Genomic DNA, 14,290 nt, shown 5'->3' with positions numbered 1-14,290 from the left:
TTCGGAGAGTTTTTATCGTATTTGTACTTCGCTTCCGCTGTATCAGACATTTTTGTCATTATTGTAATAAATAACATTCGTATTTCAATTTATTATGTCTTATTCATGATATGTGCTGTGATATACTGTTCATTCTGTTGTATATACGTGTGACTTGATCCTGGCACGTATATGATTGCTCGGTTTATGTCCTTTTATAAACCGGGTGTTACACTATCCCACACACCGAGATCTTCGGCCAGGGCTCTTTAAACCACCCCGATCCTCTGCTCCCTACCCGCACAACCCTAGCCGCCGCAATAGTGCAGCCCCGCCGTGCCGCACCTCTGCGCCGACGTGGCCACGCCGCTCCGCTGCAGCTCCACCCTTGCAACTCCCCGCCTTAGCCCCACTTCGACGCCCAGACGCGCACCGAGCCGCTGCTCCGACTCATGACCACACCCACGCCGGATTTGCTCACGAAGCCGCCGCCGCAGGTGAGCCCCATTCGCAAGAAATTGCCGCCGCCGGCGACCTCCGCACCCCTTTGACTCCTAGACCACCACCGCAGGGCCCGTACAAGTCGATTGGGGGGATTAGCAGGCCCGGCGTACACTTCCGTGACGACCTCCGCGAAGCTCCTACCACGACCGCTGCCGCTCTCGCCGCCGGCGCCACCTGCATCACGCCCCCGCTCGATCCGAGCCTCGGTGAGCTACACCCCAAACCCCTCCTTCCCTTGCGCCAGTTCCCGTAGCCCGTAGCCCTTGGCATCGCCCAGAACCCTCGCTCCGGCGAGCACCTTTGCTGCAGCGCCGGCCCTCGCCGTGGCGAGCCACGCCCAGCCCCTAATCGGCCGTTTTGAGTGCCTAGGTAGTTTAGCCGCGCCGCGCACAAGCTCCACAGCCAAACCGCAGCCCAAAACACCGCCTGTAGCGCCCAGGCCGCCATCTCCGGAGAATTCTCCCCACGCGACGCCGCGGGAACCCGCCGCCGACGCGTTCCGCCACCGCCCGCGCCCCCAACTGTCCTCAGCCATCGGATCCGAAAGCGATGGCCGCGATTAGATCGTTCCCCGTTTAGATCTGAGCCGCCCGATCTGAATCCAATGGATCAGATCTGAAGATACCCCTTCGCCCTACACGTTTTGCATAAGAGCCCCTGTCTTTTATGGATTTCAACCCGCAGTCCAGGCGCTTTCAAAAATAATTACAGTTGGGCCCAGCTTTTAGCAGATAACCCCCTGGCTTTTCACAAAATAGAACCCGCAGTCCACACTTGACGTTTTTGCAGGTTAGCCCCTGAAACTAAGGTTTAATTATGTTTAGGCCCTCGGCTTTTGCAGAAAACCCCCTGGAACTTAGTTTTTCTCGCAGATAAGCCCCTAGAACTTATTTTTAGCCTAGATTATGTGTTTTAGCTCCGTTTTAGGTGTTCTTTATATCCATGCGATCGTTGTAACGCATAGAATAGTTTTAGACTAGTTTAGTGTGCTGTTTCTATGTATTGATGTACTGTTTCTTAGTTTTTGTTAGTATTTGCTTGTATGCTTATTGTTGTGCCTTGTTTTGGCCATGTGTTCGTGAGTAGACGTTGAGCTACCGGAGGAGCATCAGTACCAGTGCCAAGAGCCATCTTCTGAGCAGTTTGAGCAGTAGGGACAGTTTGAGGAAGGCAAGTATAACATGAACACCACCTATCACCTTAAATACATTTTCATACTGCATTTTAATACTGTGTGCCTATAAGGATTTCCTAGCCACATTTATCCTTTATATATATCCCTTGGGTTGCATTTTGGTTAGTTGTGCTAGGTGCCGCGCTATAACACATAATGGTCCTTTTAAATTAATTTGATTAATGGTATATGCAACTTAATTCTGAGAGTGGCCCTTTGTGTGGCTTGAGTGGCTCACTTCTCATTTAAAATGGGTTTTTGTTAGAAACATGGTTTAGGGGGCCGGCACGGTGCTTACTGCCTGGTTGGCCACTCTCCATAAGGACCGGTTCATAGAGCGACAACCTGGGACAACAGCGCTACCACAAGACTGGAATTGGACGGTCTTGGCGTAATAATTAGGTCTTTTTGGTTTGGAGTAACTTACCGATGGGGCAAGGGTAGTAAGCTTCTATGTCCCTCGTACTGAGTGGCCTCGTCGATGACGCCCACTAGACCTGCTCCATAGTCGCCGATCCAACCCTCGCGGTTACTCCTTACCAACGAGATTCTTTGTAAAGGCCTCGTAGTGAGTTTGCTAGTCATCTCACCTAAGGAAGTGTGATGAACAACTAGCGTAGCTCACGACTTGTGGGTAAAGATGTGCAACCTCTGCAGAGTATAAAACTGGTATACTAGCCGTGCTCACGGTCATGAGTGGCCCAGATCCTCCTTTTGATTAGTGGGGTTAGCTCCTTCCAACGAGGGGGTGCCTCTCGGGGTTTGGTATGGTTGTGGTTTGGTTCTCAGTAGCAACATGATTAATTCTGATTAATTACTATGTAACTGGGTTAATGGTAATTCATCAACTCATAGTAAATAGCTGTAATAAAATTTTGCCAAGACTTAAAAGCTAATGCAGTTGAGTCAGCCAACCTTAGAGCCTCATAGTTTGTGTTATACTTGTTGAGTACAAGTTGTGTACTCACCCTTGCCTCTTCTCTACTTTTTCCTCTTTGGACACTCTACTGCTGCTCAGTTCCTACCGACGCGAGGGAGTTCGCTCAGCGCTACCAGGACTACGAGGACTTCTAGGCATTCGTCTCCCAGTCGACGTCCCTGTGGCGCCCTACTTAGCTTCGGAGAGCTTTTACCGTATTTGTACTTCACTTCCGCTGTATCAGACATTTTGTCATTAATGTAATAAATAACATTCGTATTTCTATTTATTATGTCTTATTCGTGATATGTGCTGTGATATACTATTCATTCTGTTGTATATACGTGTGACTTGATCCTGGCGCGTATATGATTGCTCGGTTTATGTTCTTTTATAAACCGGGTGTTACAGGTCCACATGTCAGCGGGTTTGCGGGTTCGGATATCAAATTTAAAAATCCGTTAGCAAATACCCATCGGGTTTGAAGTCGTACCCGCGCCCGTACCCACGGGTACAAACCCATACCCAAATCCATGCCCAACGGGTTTGGTATCCACGGATTTGCGGGTATTCTGTACCCGTTGCCATCTTGACTTGTAAGTGGCTTCAACTTGAGTCGATGAACTTGGTAGCTCCTCAACTTCCTCCTTTGACTTGACTTGCCCAATGGCTATGTTCTTCATGACTTCCCTTAGTGGTTCATCACCTACATCATCACAAGAAAATTCTTCCCCTTGGGAGCCATTAGTCTCATCAAACTCCACATCACAAGTTTCTTCAATCATGCGTGTGGCATTATTGAATACTTGATATGCTTTGGAGTTTGATGAATAACCAACAAGAAAACCAACATCACATCTACTTTCAAACTTGCCTAGGTGCTTCCTTTTCTTATAGATGTAGCACTTGCAACCGAAGACTCGGAAGTATGAGATGTTGGGCTTCCTCCCAATGAGAAGTTCATAGGGCGTCTTCTTCAAGAAGCGGTGAAGATAGACCCGGTTGGATGCATGACATGCGGTGTTGATGGCTTCCGCCCAAAATCTTTGTGACATGCCATAATCATCCAACATTGCTCTTAAATGAGTGATCAAGGTCCTATTCTTCCTCTCCACCACTCAATTTTATTGGGGTGTGTAAGATGATAAGAATTCATGCTTGATGCCAATGTCATTGCAAAACTCTTCAACTTAAATATTCCAAAACTCCATGCTATTATCATTCCGGACCTTCACAATACTTGACTTAAATTCATTTTGAGTTTGCTTGACAAAAGTCTTGAAGATTCCCATAGTCTTGCTCTTGTCCTCTAAAAAGAAAATTCAAATATATCTAGAATAATTATCAACAATTACAAGACAATAGAGATTACCGCCAAGACTTTTGTAGGTGGTTGGCCCAAAGAGATCCATGTGTAGTAGCTCCAAGCTTCTTGATCTTGACAAATAAGCCTTCATGGGATGTGATGATGCAAATTGTTTCCAGGTTTGACAAGCACTACACAATTTGTTTTTATCAAATGTAACATCTTTGACACCAACCACCATACCTCGTTTGAAGGCCTTCTTGAGTTGGCTCATTTCAATATGTGTAATGCGGCGATGCCAAAGCCAACCCATGAAGTTCTTGGAAAAGAGACATGTCGCCAAACTTGCATCATTGGATGAGAAATCAATAAGGTAAATGTTACCATGTAGAAATTCTTTGAATATTAAGCTCTTCTCCTCCTTGCTTGTCACTACAACCTCACTATCACTAAATGTGCATATTAGTCCTAAATCACAAAGTTGAGCAATAGATAACAAATTGAAACTAACTGACTCAACAAGCAACACATTAGAGATAGAAAGATCCTTGGTAATGGCTACCTTATCCAAACCTACCACTTTTCTTTTTGAGTTATCACCAAAGGTGACATGTTCATGATCGCCCACATCTTCATTTAGTGAGGTGAACATCTTTACATAGCCGGTCATGTATTGTGTACATCTGCTATCAAGCACCCAATGCTTTCCACCGGCTTTGTAGTTCACCTACACACAAATGAATCACTTTTAAGGTTTGGAAACCCAAGCAAGTTTGGGTCCTTTGACATGAGTTACTAAAGCTTTAGGAACCCATAGTTGGTGTGGTAGATTTTCCTTCATTTGAGTGCCAATGAACTTTGCCTCAACCTTGCCACTTTTAAACTTGCTTAACAAGAAATGATGTTCATTGAATTGAGACTTATAGTTAGGAGGCAAGGTAGGAGGTGGGCGAGTAGGAATTGGACACTCCCTTGTATGATGCCCGGTGATGCGACAATATTGGCAAAATGAGCCAACTTCCTTGTTGAAGCATGCCTTGAGCTCCGGCGACTTGGGACAATTTTTCAGAGGCTTGGGAAATGATCCAAGTCCATTTGTCCCAAAGTGTCTTGCATTGTGGAAGAGAATCTTCTTATGCAAGTATTCTCCCTTTGTCATATTAAACATGCACTTGGTCATACTTTCAAGTTCCTCCTCAAGTTGTTTCTCCCTATCATGGTTAGTCTTTGAACAAGAAGGAGAAGTATGATGATAAATAGTAGGGTGAGGCAACTCCACAAGATCATCACAAGAAGTAGATATATTGACTTTGATGACTTCCTTTTGAGTTTCTTTTAGTTCTTCATCCAAGGCATCAAAGGCAAGGTCAAGTTCTTGATACTTCATACTTAAGTTGGCATAATTAAATTTAAGTTTCTTGTTGCATGAAGTAAGTGACTTATTAAGCACAACTACTTTCTCATGTTTAACATTCAATTCATTGTGCTTAGCAAGTAACTTGTCATGCTCCTCTCTAAGTTGCTTGCTAGAAACAATACATGTATCATGAGTTTCTACTACCTCATTGTGTCTAATAAGCAACTCATTATTTGAGGCCTTAAGCTTAGCATATTCATTTTCAAGAACTTTGCATTTAGATTTGTACCTCTTGATCACTTGTTGGTACTCATCTAGGATGGTTTGCACTTCATTAGGAGATAAACCATGTTCACTTTCATCACTAGAGGAGTTGTCATCATCGCTCACCTTAGAGTTACCTCTTGCCATGAGACACATGGGTGGTGGAGGTAGAGGTGGCTCATCATCACTATAATCATGCATGGCAATCCCCACTATCTTCTTCTTGGATTCATCATCACTTGAATCATCACTTGAGGATTCCCCATGGGTGATTCATTCTCCAAGAAAAGCCTTGATATCTTCTTTTCTCTTGAAAGACCTTTTCTTCTTGAAGTCCTTCTCCTCATGGCTTTTCTTTGAGTGCTTGTTATGATTGTCATCATCATCTTGCTTCTTGTTGAGCTTTGAGGGTTCGGGACAACCATAGGAGAGATGCCCCTATTTGCCACAATTGTAGCACATCTTCTTGGCATTGTCATTGCTTTTTCGTATACGAAATTTGTTTTTCTTTAGATCATAGTTGTACCCTTTCTTGTTTAATCTTGATATCATCTTGGAGGTCTTCCTCATGAGGAATGCAAGCTCAACATCATCATCTTCATCACTTTAATCATCACTAGCCTCATCATCACTTGAGCTTGGTGAGGGAGCCTTGCACTTGTTCTTTTTCTTGGACTTGTGATCACTCTTAGCTTTGAGTGCAAGATCTTTCTTTGCTTGTGGAGGATCAACTTCTCCCAAGAGGAACATCTCATGAGATCAAATTTTTCCAACAACTTCACCTACTTCAAGTTTTGATAGATCTTTCTCATAGAGCAATGAGGTGACGATGTTGTACTTGGGCTTGTGAAGTGAATGAAGAATTTTTCGGATGATGTCACTATTAGTCAAAGGAGAAATTTCAAGAGCATTAATGTCCTCAACAAGTACATTCAATCTAGCATACATTTATTCAACTCATTGGGGAACATTTTGAAATCATTGAGTTTTTCCTTAAGCACTTGGTACTTCTCCTCATGAAGCTTTGTAGACCCAACATGAATGGTCTCAAGCTCTTTCCAAACTTCGTGAGCCGTTTTCTTGCTATGGACACGTGCAAAGATGTCCTCACTAAAAGCATCAAACAAAGCATTCTTGGCTCTAGCATGGTACTTAACTTGGTCTTCACTCCAATCACCAACAATAGGTTTTTCGTTGACCTCCCAACATATGACACGGAGAGCCTCAAGGTAACCCGTCATGCGGGCTTTCTAATAGCTATAGTTTCTCCCATCAAGTTTGGGCGGTCCACTACTCCCTGGGGCCATCTCTAGGATTTTAAGCCTATGAAAAGAGAGCCTACACTCTGGTACCAATTGAAAGGATCGAGGCCCAAGAAGGGGGGGTTGAATTAGGACTTTTTCAAATTTCTAGAAGGTCCTTAACCTAGACTAGTATTGCCTAATCTACAAATTTGAAACCTAATGACTAGAGCACACTAGCAAAGGATCCTTAGGTAGGAAAACACACTAATATGCTCATTTTGCTTATGGAAGACCATACTAGCAACAACAAGTCCTAAACAAAGATTCACACTACCATGCAAATTGTCCTAGTCAAACTACAAGCAAACAAGAACAAGAGCAAGAACACAAGAATTTAATTGCTTGAAGTAAATGCAAAGGACACGAGACATCCGGATTTTTTTCCCGTGGTATCGAGGAGTTGACACTACCCCATAATCGACGTTGGAGCACCCACACAAGGGTATCACTCCCTTGCTTCACCAAGGAGCAAGTGATCACTAAGAATGCTCCTTCTCCATCTCCAAAATGGCGAGCTTCATACCGTGTACAAACTTCTCTTCTTGGGGCTCCCACAAACTTCAAGAGCTCACCAAGAACCTTCCGATCACCAAGACCGTCTAGGTGCCGTCAAACACCAAGAGTAACAAGCTTCTAAGACTTCACTTGACCTACACTCAGTTGGCCCTAGCTCAAGCACACTTGCTACACTTGCAAAGGTTGAATTCTTCAAGTATTGAACACTATCAAACTCTAGATCATTACTCTTTTGCTCAATGCACTCTCTCTTCTTCTCAAGGGTGGCCTCAAGTATTCAATGCGTCAAAGGCAGCTTAAATGAGCCAGGGGGTGCCCTTATATAGAGTGGAGAGGGTCACATAGCCGTTGGAAGTCCACTGCAGAAAAATCATGACCATCGGAAGAATCGACGAGTTAGAAAGTGAAGGCGTCGGTTAAACCGGTCTCTCTGTGTCCAAATAGTAGCCGTTGGGGGTTCTGACATAGTATCCAGGCTTACGTCATTGCACCGGTGCATGCTCCGAAGAGTCATCGGTTCAACCGGTGCTGAAGAGGTTCTCTGATCAACTCAAACAAGCTCTCTGGAACATAGTACATCGAATGCACCGATGGTTGATTTTGAAGCGTCGGATCAACCAGTGCTGAAGGCGAGTTGAGGTCCACCAAACATGCTCTTTGGAATAAAGTACATCTAATACACCGGTGTTTTGCTTGGGACCATCGGTTCAACCGGTGATATAGAGTGACTTGACTTGATTTCAGCTTGCATCCAGAGGAGATAGGCCGACAGGGGCGTCGGAACTTCCGCCAAACGTCGGATGCACCGATGCTAAGGCATCGGTTAAACCAGTGCTGCAGTTTTTCTTGATTTTCAGTTGAATTGACTTGGAGTTGAATGTTACTTCGATTGTTTCTTCTTCCAAGTGTTTTGTTGACTTCTTTTGACTATCTTGAGCTGTTTTTGAGCGAGTGTGCTAGATCTCATAAGGCCAACTCAATTTTGGTCAAGCTACTAACTCATGAACCCCTCTTAATAGTACGGTCAAGAACTAGAAACTATAAAACCTAGCTAAATCAAGTGTCCTTCATCTCCTTGTGACACTTGAGACTAGAAATGTCCTTAATCTTTGAAATTTAATCCTTTGCACGCATGATTATTTTGAATTGAGGGGTCTCCTTTCACATTTCATATGGGACTAATTCAATCATTGATTTTTCTTTCAAAACACACGTTAGTCGCATACGGTTGTCATTAATCACCGAAACTTACCATTAGCATCTATCGGCCTAGATGCGCTTCATACTAGATACAACACTGCTATCAAGTGGAAAAGGCAGCATGTTTGCAACTTGCAAGCCTTTCGGCGAGAACAGGAGATAGGAGATCAATGACTAATTCAAAGATTTCAGATTCAGATTAAGATGGGCAGACCATACCCACTACTGGGTTGGAAATGAGCCATTACTGGAATGTGCAGAACCCAGGCCGAGGAGCAAGGTACTACACACCATTGCTGAAGTGTGCAAGATGATAGAGGAGAGGTGATATTACACGGGTTTTAGGCAATTTCATCCAGACAGGAAAGTCAGAGTGGAAAGTAAGGCACATATAGGAAAGAAATCTGATGGAGTACATGAACATTGCTGCCAAGTGCATGGCATCAAATTTGCAACATTTCACGGAAGCAGGAAATCAACTAGGTTTTCTTGATAGATGAATTCATATCTAGATCACCACTAATACCACAAGAGGTACAATGGCGTAAGATAACTCAAAGTCTCAAATCGAAGAAGATAAGGTTCTTCAACTACTATAGAGTACTAAGGTTAGACTTCAAAGCATATAAATAGCATGAGGCACAAGTTCATCTAGTATCTTTCGAAAAACAGGTTCGTCTAGTAATGAATGGCACTGAGTCTCCAGTCAAGAAAGCAGATAGAAATCATACATGAACCATGCCGAACAATTTCCCATTTGAAGACGATCACATAATCGTGCACTCCATCCATTTGAATTTCTCATAAAACTGACGTTCTTTGTCACTGTCTTGCCGGGTCTTCTCTAGGTCCTCCCTTAGTCTTTGGATCTCCTCCTCTGATCCTAGCATTGCTTCTCTTACCTTTTTCTCGGCCTCCTCTCTTGCTTTTTGCTCCTCCCTTAGTTGTTGTTGCAGACTCTCTATTGTAGTGTTAAGCTTTTCCTCCACCTATTGATACGATGAATTGTGTAAGAAACATATATAAATTAGGAACTGATGAGATTAATTAAGACAAGAAATAAAGGGAAGAAAAAATTCTCATCTACGCAGAGTGAGAAGAGAAAGATATGCTAATCACAGGTCTTGCAACTCACATATACAATTTTATTTTCAATGCTTTTGCAAGTATGGGGTGAATGCCAAGTTAACTAGTAACCTCCAATTTTTTTACAATCTATTAGCCCTAAAAAGCTAAAACTATGAGGATTGCTATTTGTACTTTCATCATAGTTTGTTTGATAAGACACCAAGACATTTCCCGAATCAAATAACAGAGCTCAATTAACTCACCATAGGATCAAATAGACATATATACAATTTTTTCATACACATCCATACACAGTTGACAAAATTTGCAATCCCATTTAACCTTGATTCCACAATGTAACCAATAATATATGTATTTATGTGTTTAAAGTTGAAATTAATATTACCATCTTTGCAATCTGCATAATATGCCCATCATATATCTCTTTCTGAGAGTTCAACATTTGTTCAGTCTGGACACGAATGTCTTCTCTCGTGGCATACACTTCCTGAAATAATAAATAACAAAGAGAAATATAAAACTAATGAGTTGGTTGAAAGACACAAAAACAGATGAGAACAGGGGGCAAAAACTAAAAAAACAGTAAACTTAACCACCTGAATCTGAGCGAACATCTGGTTTGAGAAGGGTTTTCCTCTATTGCGTGCTATTATAGTGTCCACTGCATCGAACAGTTCCACTAGTTGTCTGTGTAGTTTCAGCTCATCATAGGACTTGTTGTCAAAGAGAAGGACCCTATCTCCGCATGCCTGTATTGTGTCCTGAGGAAAAACGGCAATACACATTTAAACTACAACAAACATAGAAGAAAAGCTCGATCTGAACTTATGAAATACATTCGAGAGAAGATTTGGATGTAACACCAAGCTAGACAGAGAATAGACCTGCAGATATCTTGCGTTCTTGTCAGTCAGCATCTTCCTCCAGGTCATCTCACCTACTTGATGCCCATATGTGAAAACTAGTATCATATGGTCGACAATTTTTTCCCCGAAAAATATTTTGATGGACTTGATTGTATCCGCATCTTCAGGCGTAAACCTAGTAGCAGCTGAGAAAACCATGAGCATGGCATGTATGCCGTCCCTGGACATATCCATGCACTTGGCAATCTCCTTATGGGTGTCTTCGGTTTTGACATTTATGTCATACAGCCCTGACGAAGAGAAAGGAGTACCCAGTTGTGAGTTGTCTTCGGCCAACAAGTGTTTCCAGTGGACTTAAATACCCAACAATATTTAAACAAGTTTTCACATGAGGCAGCAACGCATTTTTTTAGTACAGATTTAGACTTGTAGGATGACCGGAAGTGTCTGTTAAGGCTACTGATCGAGCTGAGAGATGTTACCAGATGTGTCGAAACCTAGGATGCTAAGACTCCTCATCTGGCACGTCTCGGTAACGCTGGTGTAGGAGTACTCCGACGCGAACGCGTCGAAACCTAGGATGCTATTAGCGGTGGCGCTCTTGCCGGCGCCAACCTTTCCGACGAGAACCAGAGTGACATCGTCACTGGCGGCGGCGGGGCAAGGGTCAACTTGATCTAGCTAGCACCTGGCCATCGACAAAGAGTAGTAAGATTCCACCATATAGCAGCGCGTCCGAACAAAGATCACATCAGCTGGGGCGTGAGGAGGAAACAAGAAGAGATTTTGCTTACCAGAAGATGCAAGCGAGGAACTGAAGGAGAAACACGAAGAAATGCGCGAATTGTTGGTAGCAGGCTAGCAGCAGCAGCTGGTGGTGGAGAATCCCAGGAGCCAGGAGTCAAGAGGGCGCCCTGCTGCCCGTTAAATGTGTTGTAAAAACACTTCGTCAATGGTTGGATCTTCTCCCTCTCACGCCTCTCACGATAAGTACAAGAACACAAGTAGACAAGATACAATGTAGGTAGAGCTTCTCTTTATTTCTCGTATCGATAATTTACAATGAAGGCCTCCCTCATATATATACTCCGACATATGACTAGAGTTATGGTAAGAGCCCACAAGCAACTGGACATGGACTAGGACTTCTAGTCCTCTTTTCCTTCTATATACAGTCCGGTTGTTTTACAACACTTCCTCTTGGGCGATTATCGTGAAAGCATATGCCTCGTTAAAAACTCCATCCGAAAACCCAGCAGAAAAAACGGTCATTGGAGAAAAGAGTGCATATCAACCGCAATTGTATTGCATATGTTGCCTCGTTAAAAACCATACGTGAGAAACCTTCAAGTAAAAACTCACAAAAGGAAAAAGAGCACAACAATAAACCTTCTTGGTTACATATAATTCTATATTTACTATTCTTCATGAATAGGGATCAATCTTCAAGATTATGTTTGAACTTCATGGTTCTTGCAACAATGATCTACAAGATCTTAAACAATCAAGTGACACCTTCATGGTAAATCAAAAATTAATTATTAAGTTGATTCCTTCAAGGTAATACTCAATGAAAAATATACTCCCCCTCATAGCGACATACTTTGAACTTCGGTGTTCAAAAATAATTGCGTATGAGGTTTAATATTTAATTAATACAATACATTTAGTCTTTCAGAGACTTCTAGACTACGATTAGGAGCTATGCTTCCGGCAGTAATAACCACTTATGTAATTATGCAATACAAATAAATATTTTATCCTTTCATAAGAATATGGGGACAATGACTTGCAAATTTATATACCTTCTAGGTGTTACTCTTTCAAAACTCAGTGTTTGAAATTGAATACTACATTAGCAACTCAATCCTTACTTCTTTAGTGTATGCAAAGTCTAGACAATGATCTATTCAGTAGATCTTTATTTAGCATTTTCCACTATAGATAATCGGTCTTTGTCGTGGTGCTGCAACCACGGCCGGGTGGCGGAAGGCACCCGCCCTAGCCCAGAGGGTGTGTACTCGGGGGTTAGCTAGTCCCAGTTAGATTTCACTCAAGAACACGATGAACACAGCAAGATTTAGAGTGGTTCGGGCCGCCGGAGCGTAATACCCTACGTCCACTGTGTGTTGTATTGCCTTTCCACGAGAGCGAGCGAGCTCACCAGGGCTGGTGTGTGTGTGTGGAGAGCTTGAAGTCTGTCGTGCGCAGCGAGCGCCTCCCTTTTATATCTCAAGGGAGGCGCTTACATGGCTGTTGGGTCCCCGACAAGTGGGCCCAACGGTGTAGTATAAACTAACGTACTGTTCATACATCATGGCGTCGCAGGCAGCGGGGATCTCTCTTTTGTAGTCCCTTGCCTGCTCCTGGTGTCCCTTATTCATCATGTCCAGGCGCCGTCTTGTCGGGACAATGCCAGACGTAGCTAGTGGCATCACCTGCCACGTAGCTGAACGGCTGTGTAGGGAGCGGCGTAGGCAGCATGATGGAAAAGTGCCGTGCCATCGTATCCATTTAATGCCGCAGACGGGCTCTGCGCGGGCGCGGCACAGGCGGCCGCACTGTGCACCTTGGTAATACGCGGTGCACAGTGAGGCCTGACAAAGGTTGTCCCGCGTGCCGAGGCGACAGAGCACGCCTCAACCATACGCATTAAATGCGGTGGGTGGGCGAGTCTCCTTGCGGAGGACTCACGCACGAGCCCGCGCCCGTGCCACCGGGGCACGTGGCGGCTCTAGACCCCACACGGAAAAAGGGGGGTCCGGATGGCGCAGGAGATCCCGGACCCCTATGGGGGGGTCCGAGACCTCGGCTGCCAGCTCGGAGCTTCCCTTCCTTAGAGACACGTGGTGTCTCCGGACCCAACCCCAGGCGAGGAGCGGGTCCGGGGCCGTTGGCCTGGTGAGGAAAGAGCCTGACCGGTGGGGCCTGGCTACTCTGTCCTTACGCGTAGTTACGGATAACTACGCGGGTCCTGCCTTGCTGCGGTAAGAGTGGGTATCCCTGCTACAGGGTACCGACAGTCTTCATTTGGCATTTGAAGGGGATGATTCAATTTGCCAGTCACCAATATACCCTCTATGGTATTTGAGGATACTTACAATTCAGTGCTAGCTAGCAGCTATATGGGCACATGCAGGTGCTTGTATGGCACATTCAAAGCCATTTTATTCCTCATTTCATTCTTAATCATTTGGGTCTGTACGAGTCTTCGCTTGTATCTTCAAGATTATTGGTGTTTATTTAGTAATTGACTGATAAGTCATTCATTGACTATTTTCTTCAGGAATCTTCAATTCTTCAAGAATAATATTTCTCTTCTATGAGAAATTTTCTCATGATAGATAGAAGTGATTTACACAATCTATTCCTTCTAGGATATGCTCTTCTTGAAACTTTAAATGTTCATTCAAGAATATTATCTACCTTAGACATTTTAATATTTAGTATGAGATTTAATTATATTTCTTGCTACTTTATTCCTTCGAGGAAAATGAGTCCTTCACGGATCCTTTCTCATGGATTTTCATAATCCAATGATTAACTGCATAATATTTCTTTTCTTTCATGCCATTTGCCAGATATGTCGCATAATAATTATTCATACATAATGGGAGTTTACTAGTCTTTTGAAAGACATATGAACCATTGCATTTTACCATATCATTATTTCACAATGACTTGTATAGTTTGAACTTCTAGGTTGAAATACTTTCTTCATGGTCCAACCTCAATTGCTTTCTTTCATTGACCCGATATGAGTGCTTCATGCAACTCTGCCATGGACTATAGTCTTGGATCCATGTTCTCGT

General features: G+C 43.6%; 1 protein-coding gene across 1 annotated transcript; it reads right to left on the bottom strand.

The window, feature by feature from the left end:
- Window positions 1-382: 382 nt before the first annotated feature.
- LOC120640150 lies at window positions 383-12,865 on the bottom strand. The gene is made up of 9 exons (XM_039916025.1): window positions 12,783-12,865; window positions 11,273-11,456; window positions 10,961-11,159; window positions 10,497-10,768; window positions 10,209-10,373; window positions 9,998-10,099; window positions 9,426-9,512; window positions 5,065-5,581; window positions 383-657 (listed from the first exon to the last, which is right to left on the bottom strand). Exons 1-9 carry the CDS (start codon window positions 12,863-12,865, stop codon window positions 383-385), a joined length of 1,884 nt encoding a protein of 627 aa, XP_039771959.1.
- Between the last annotated feature and the right edge of the window lie 1,425 nt (window positions 12,866-14,290).

Source organism: Panicum virgatum, chromosome 7K, assembly GCF_016808335.1.
Source record: "Panicum virgatum strain AP13 chromosome 7K, P.virgatum_v5, whole genome shotgun sequence".
NCBI classification, from domain to species: Eukaryota; Viridiplantae; Streptophyta; class Magnoliopsida; order Poales; family Poaceae; genus Panicum; species Panicum virgatum.
Note: the sequence above shows the minus strand (reverse complement) of the source record. Positions and strands in the feature narration are given on the sequence as shown.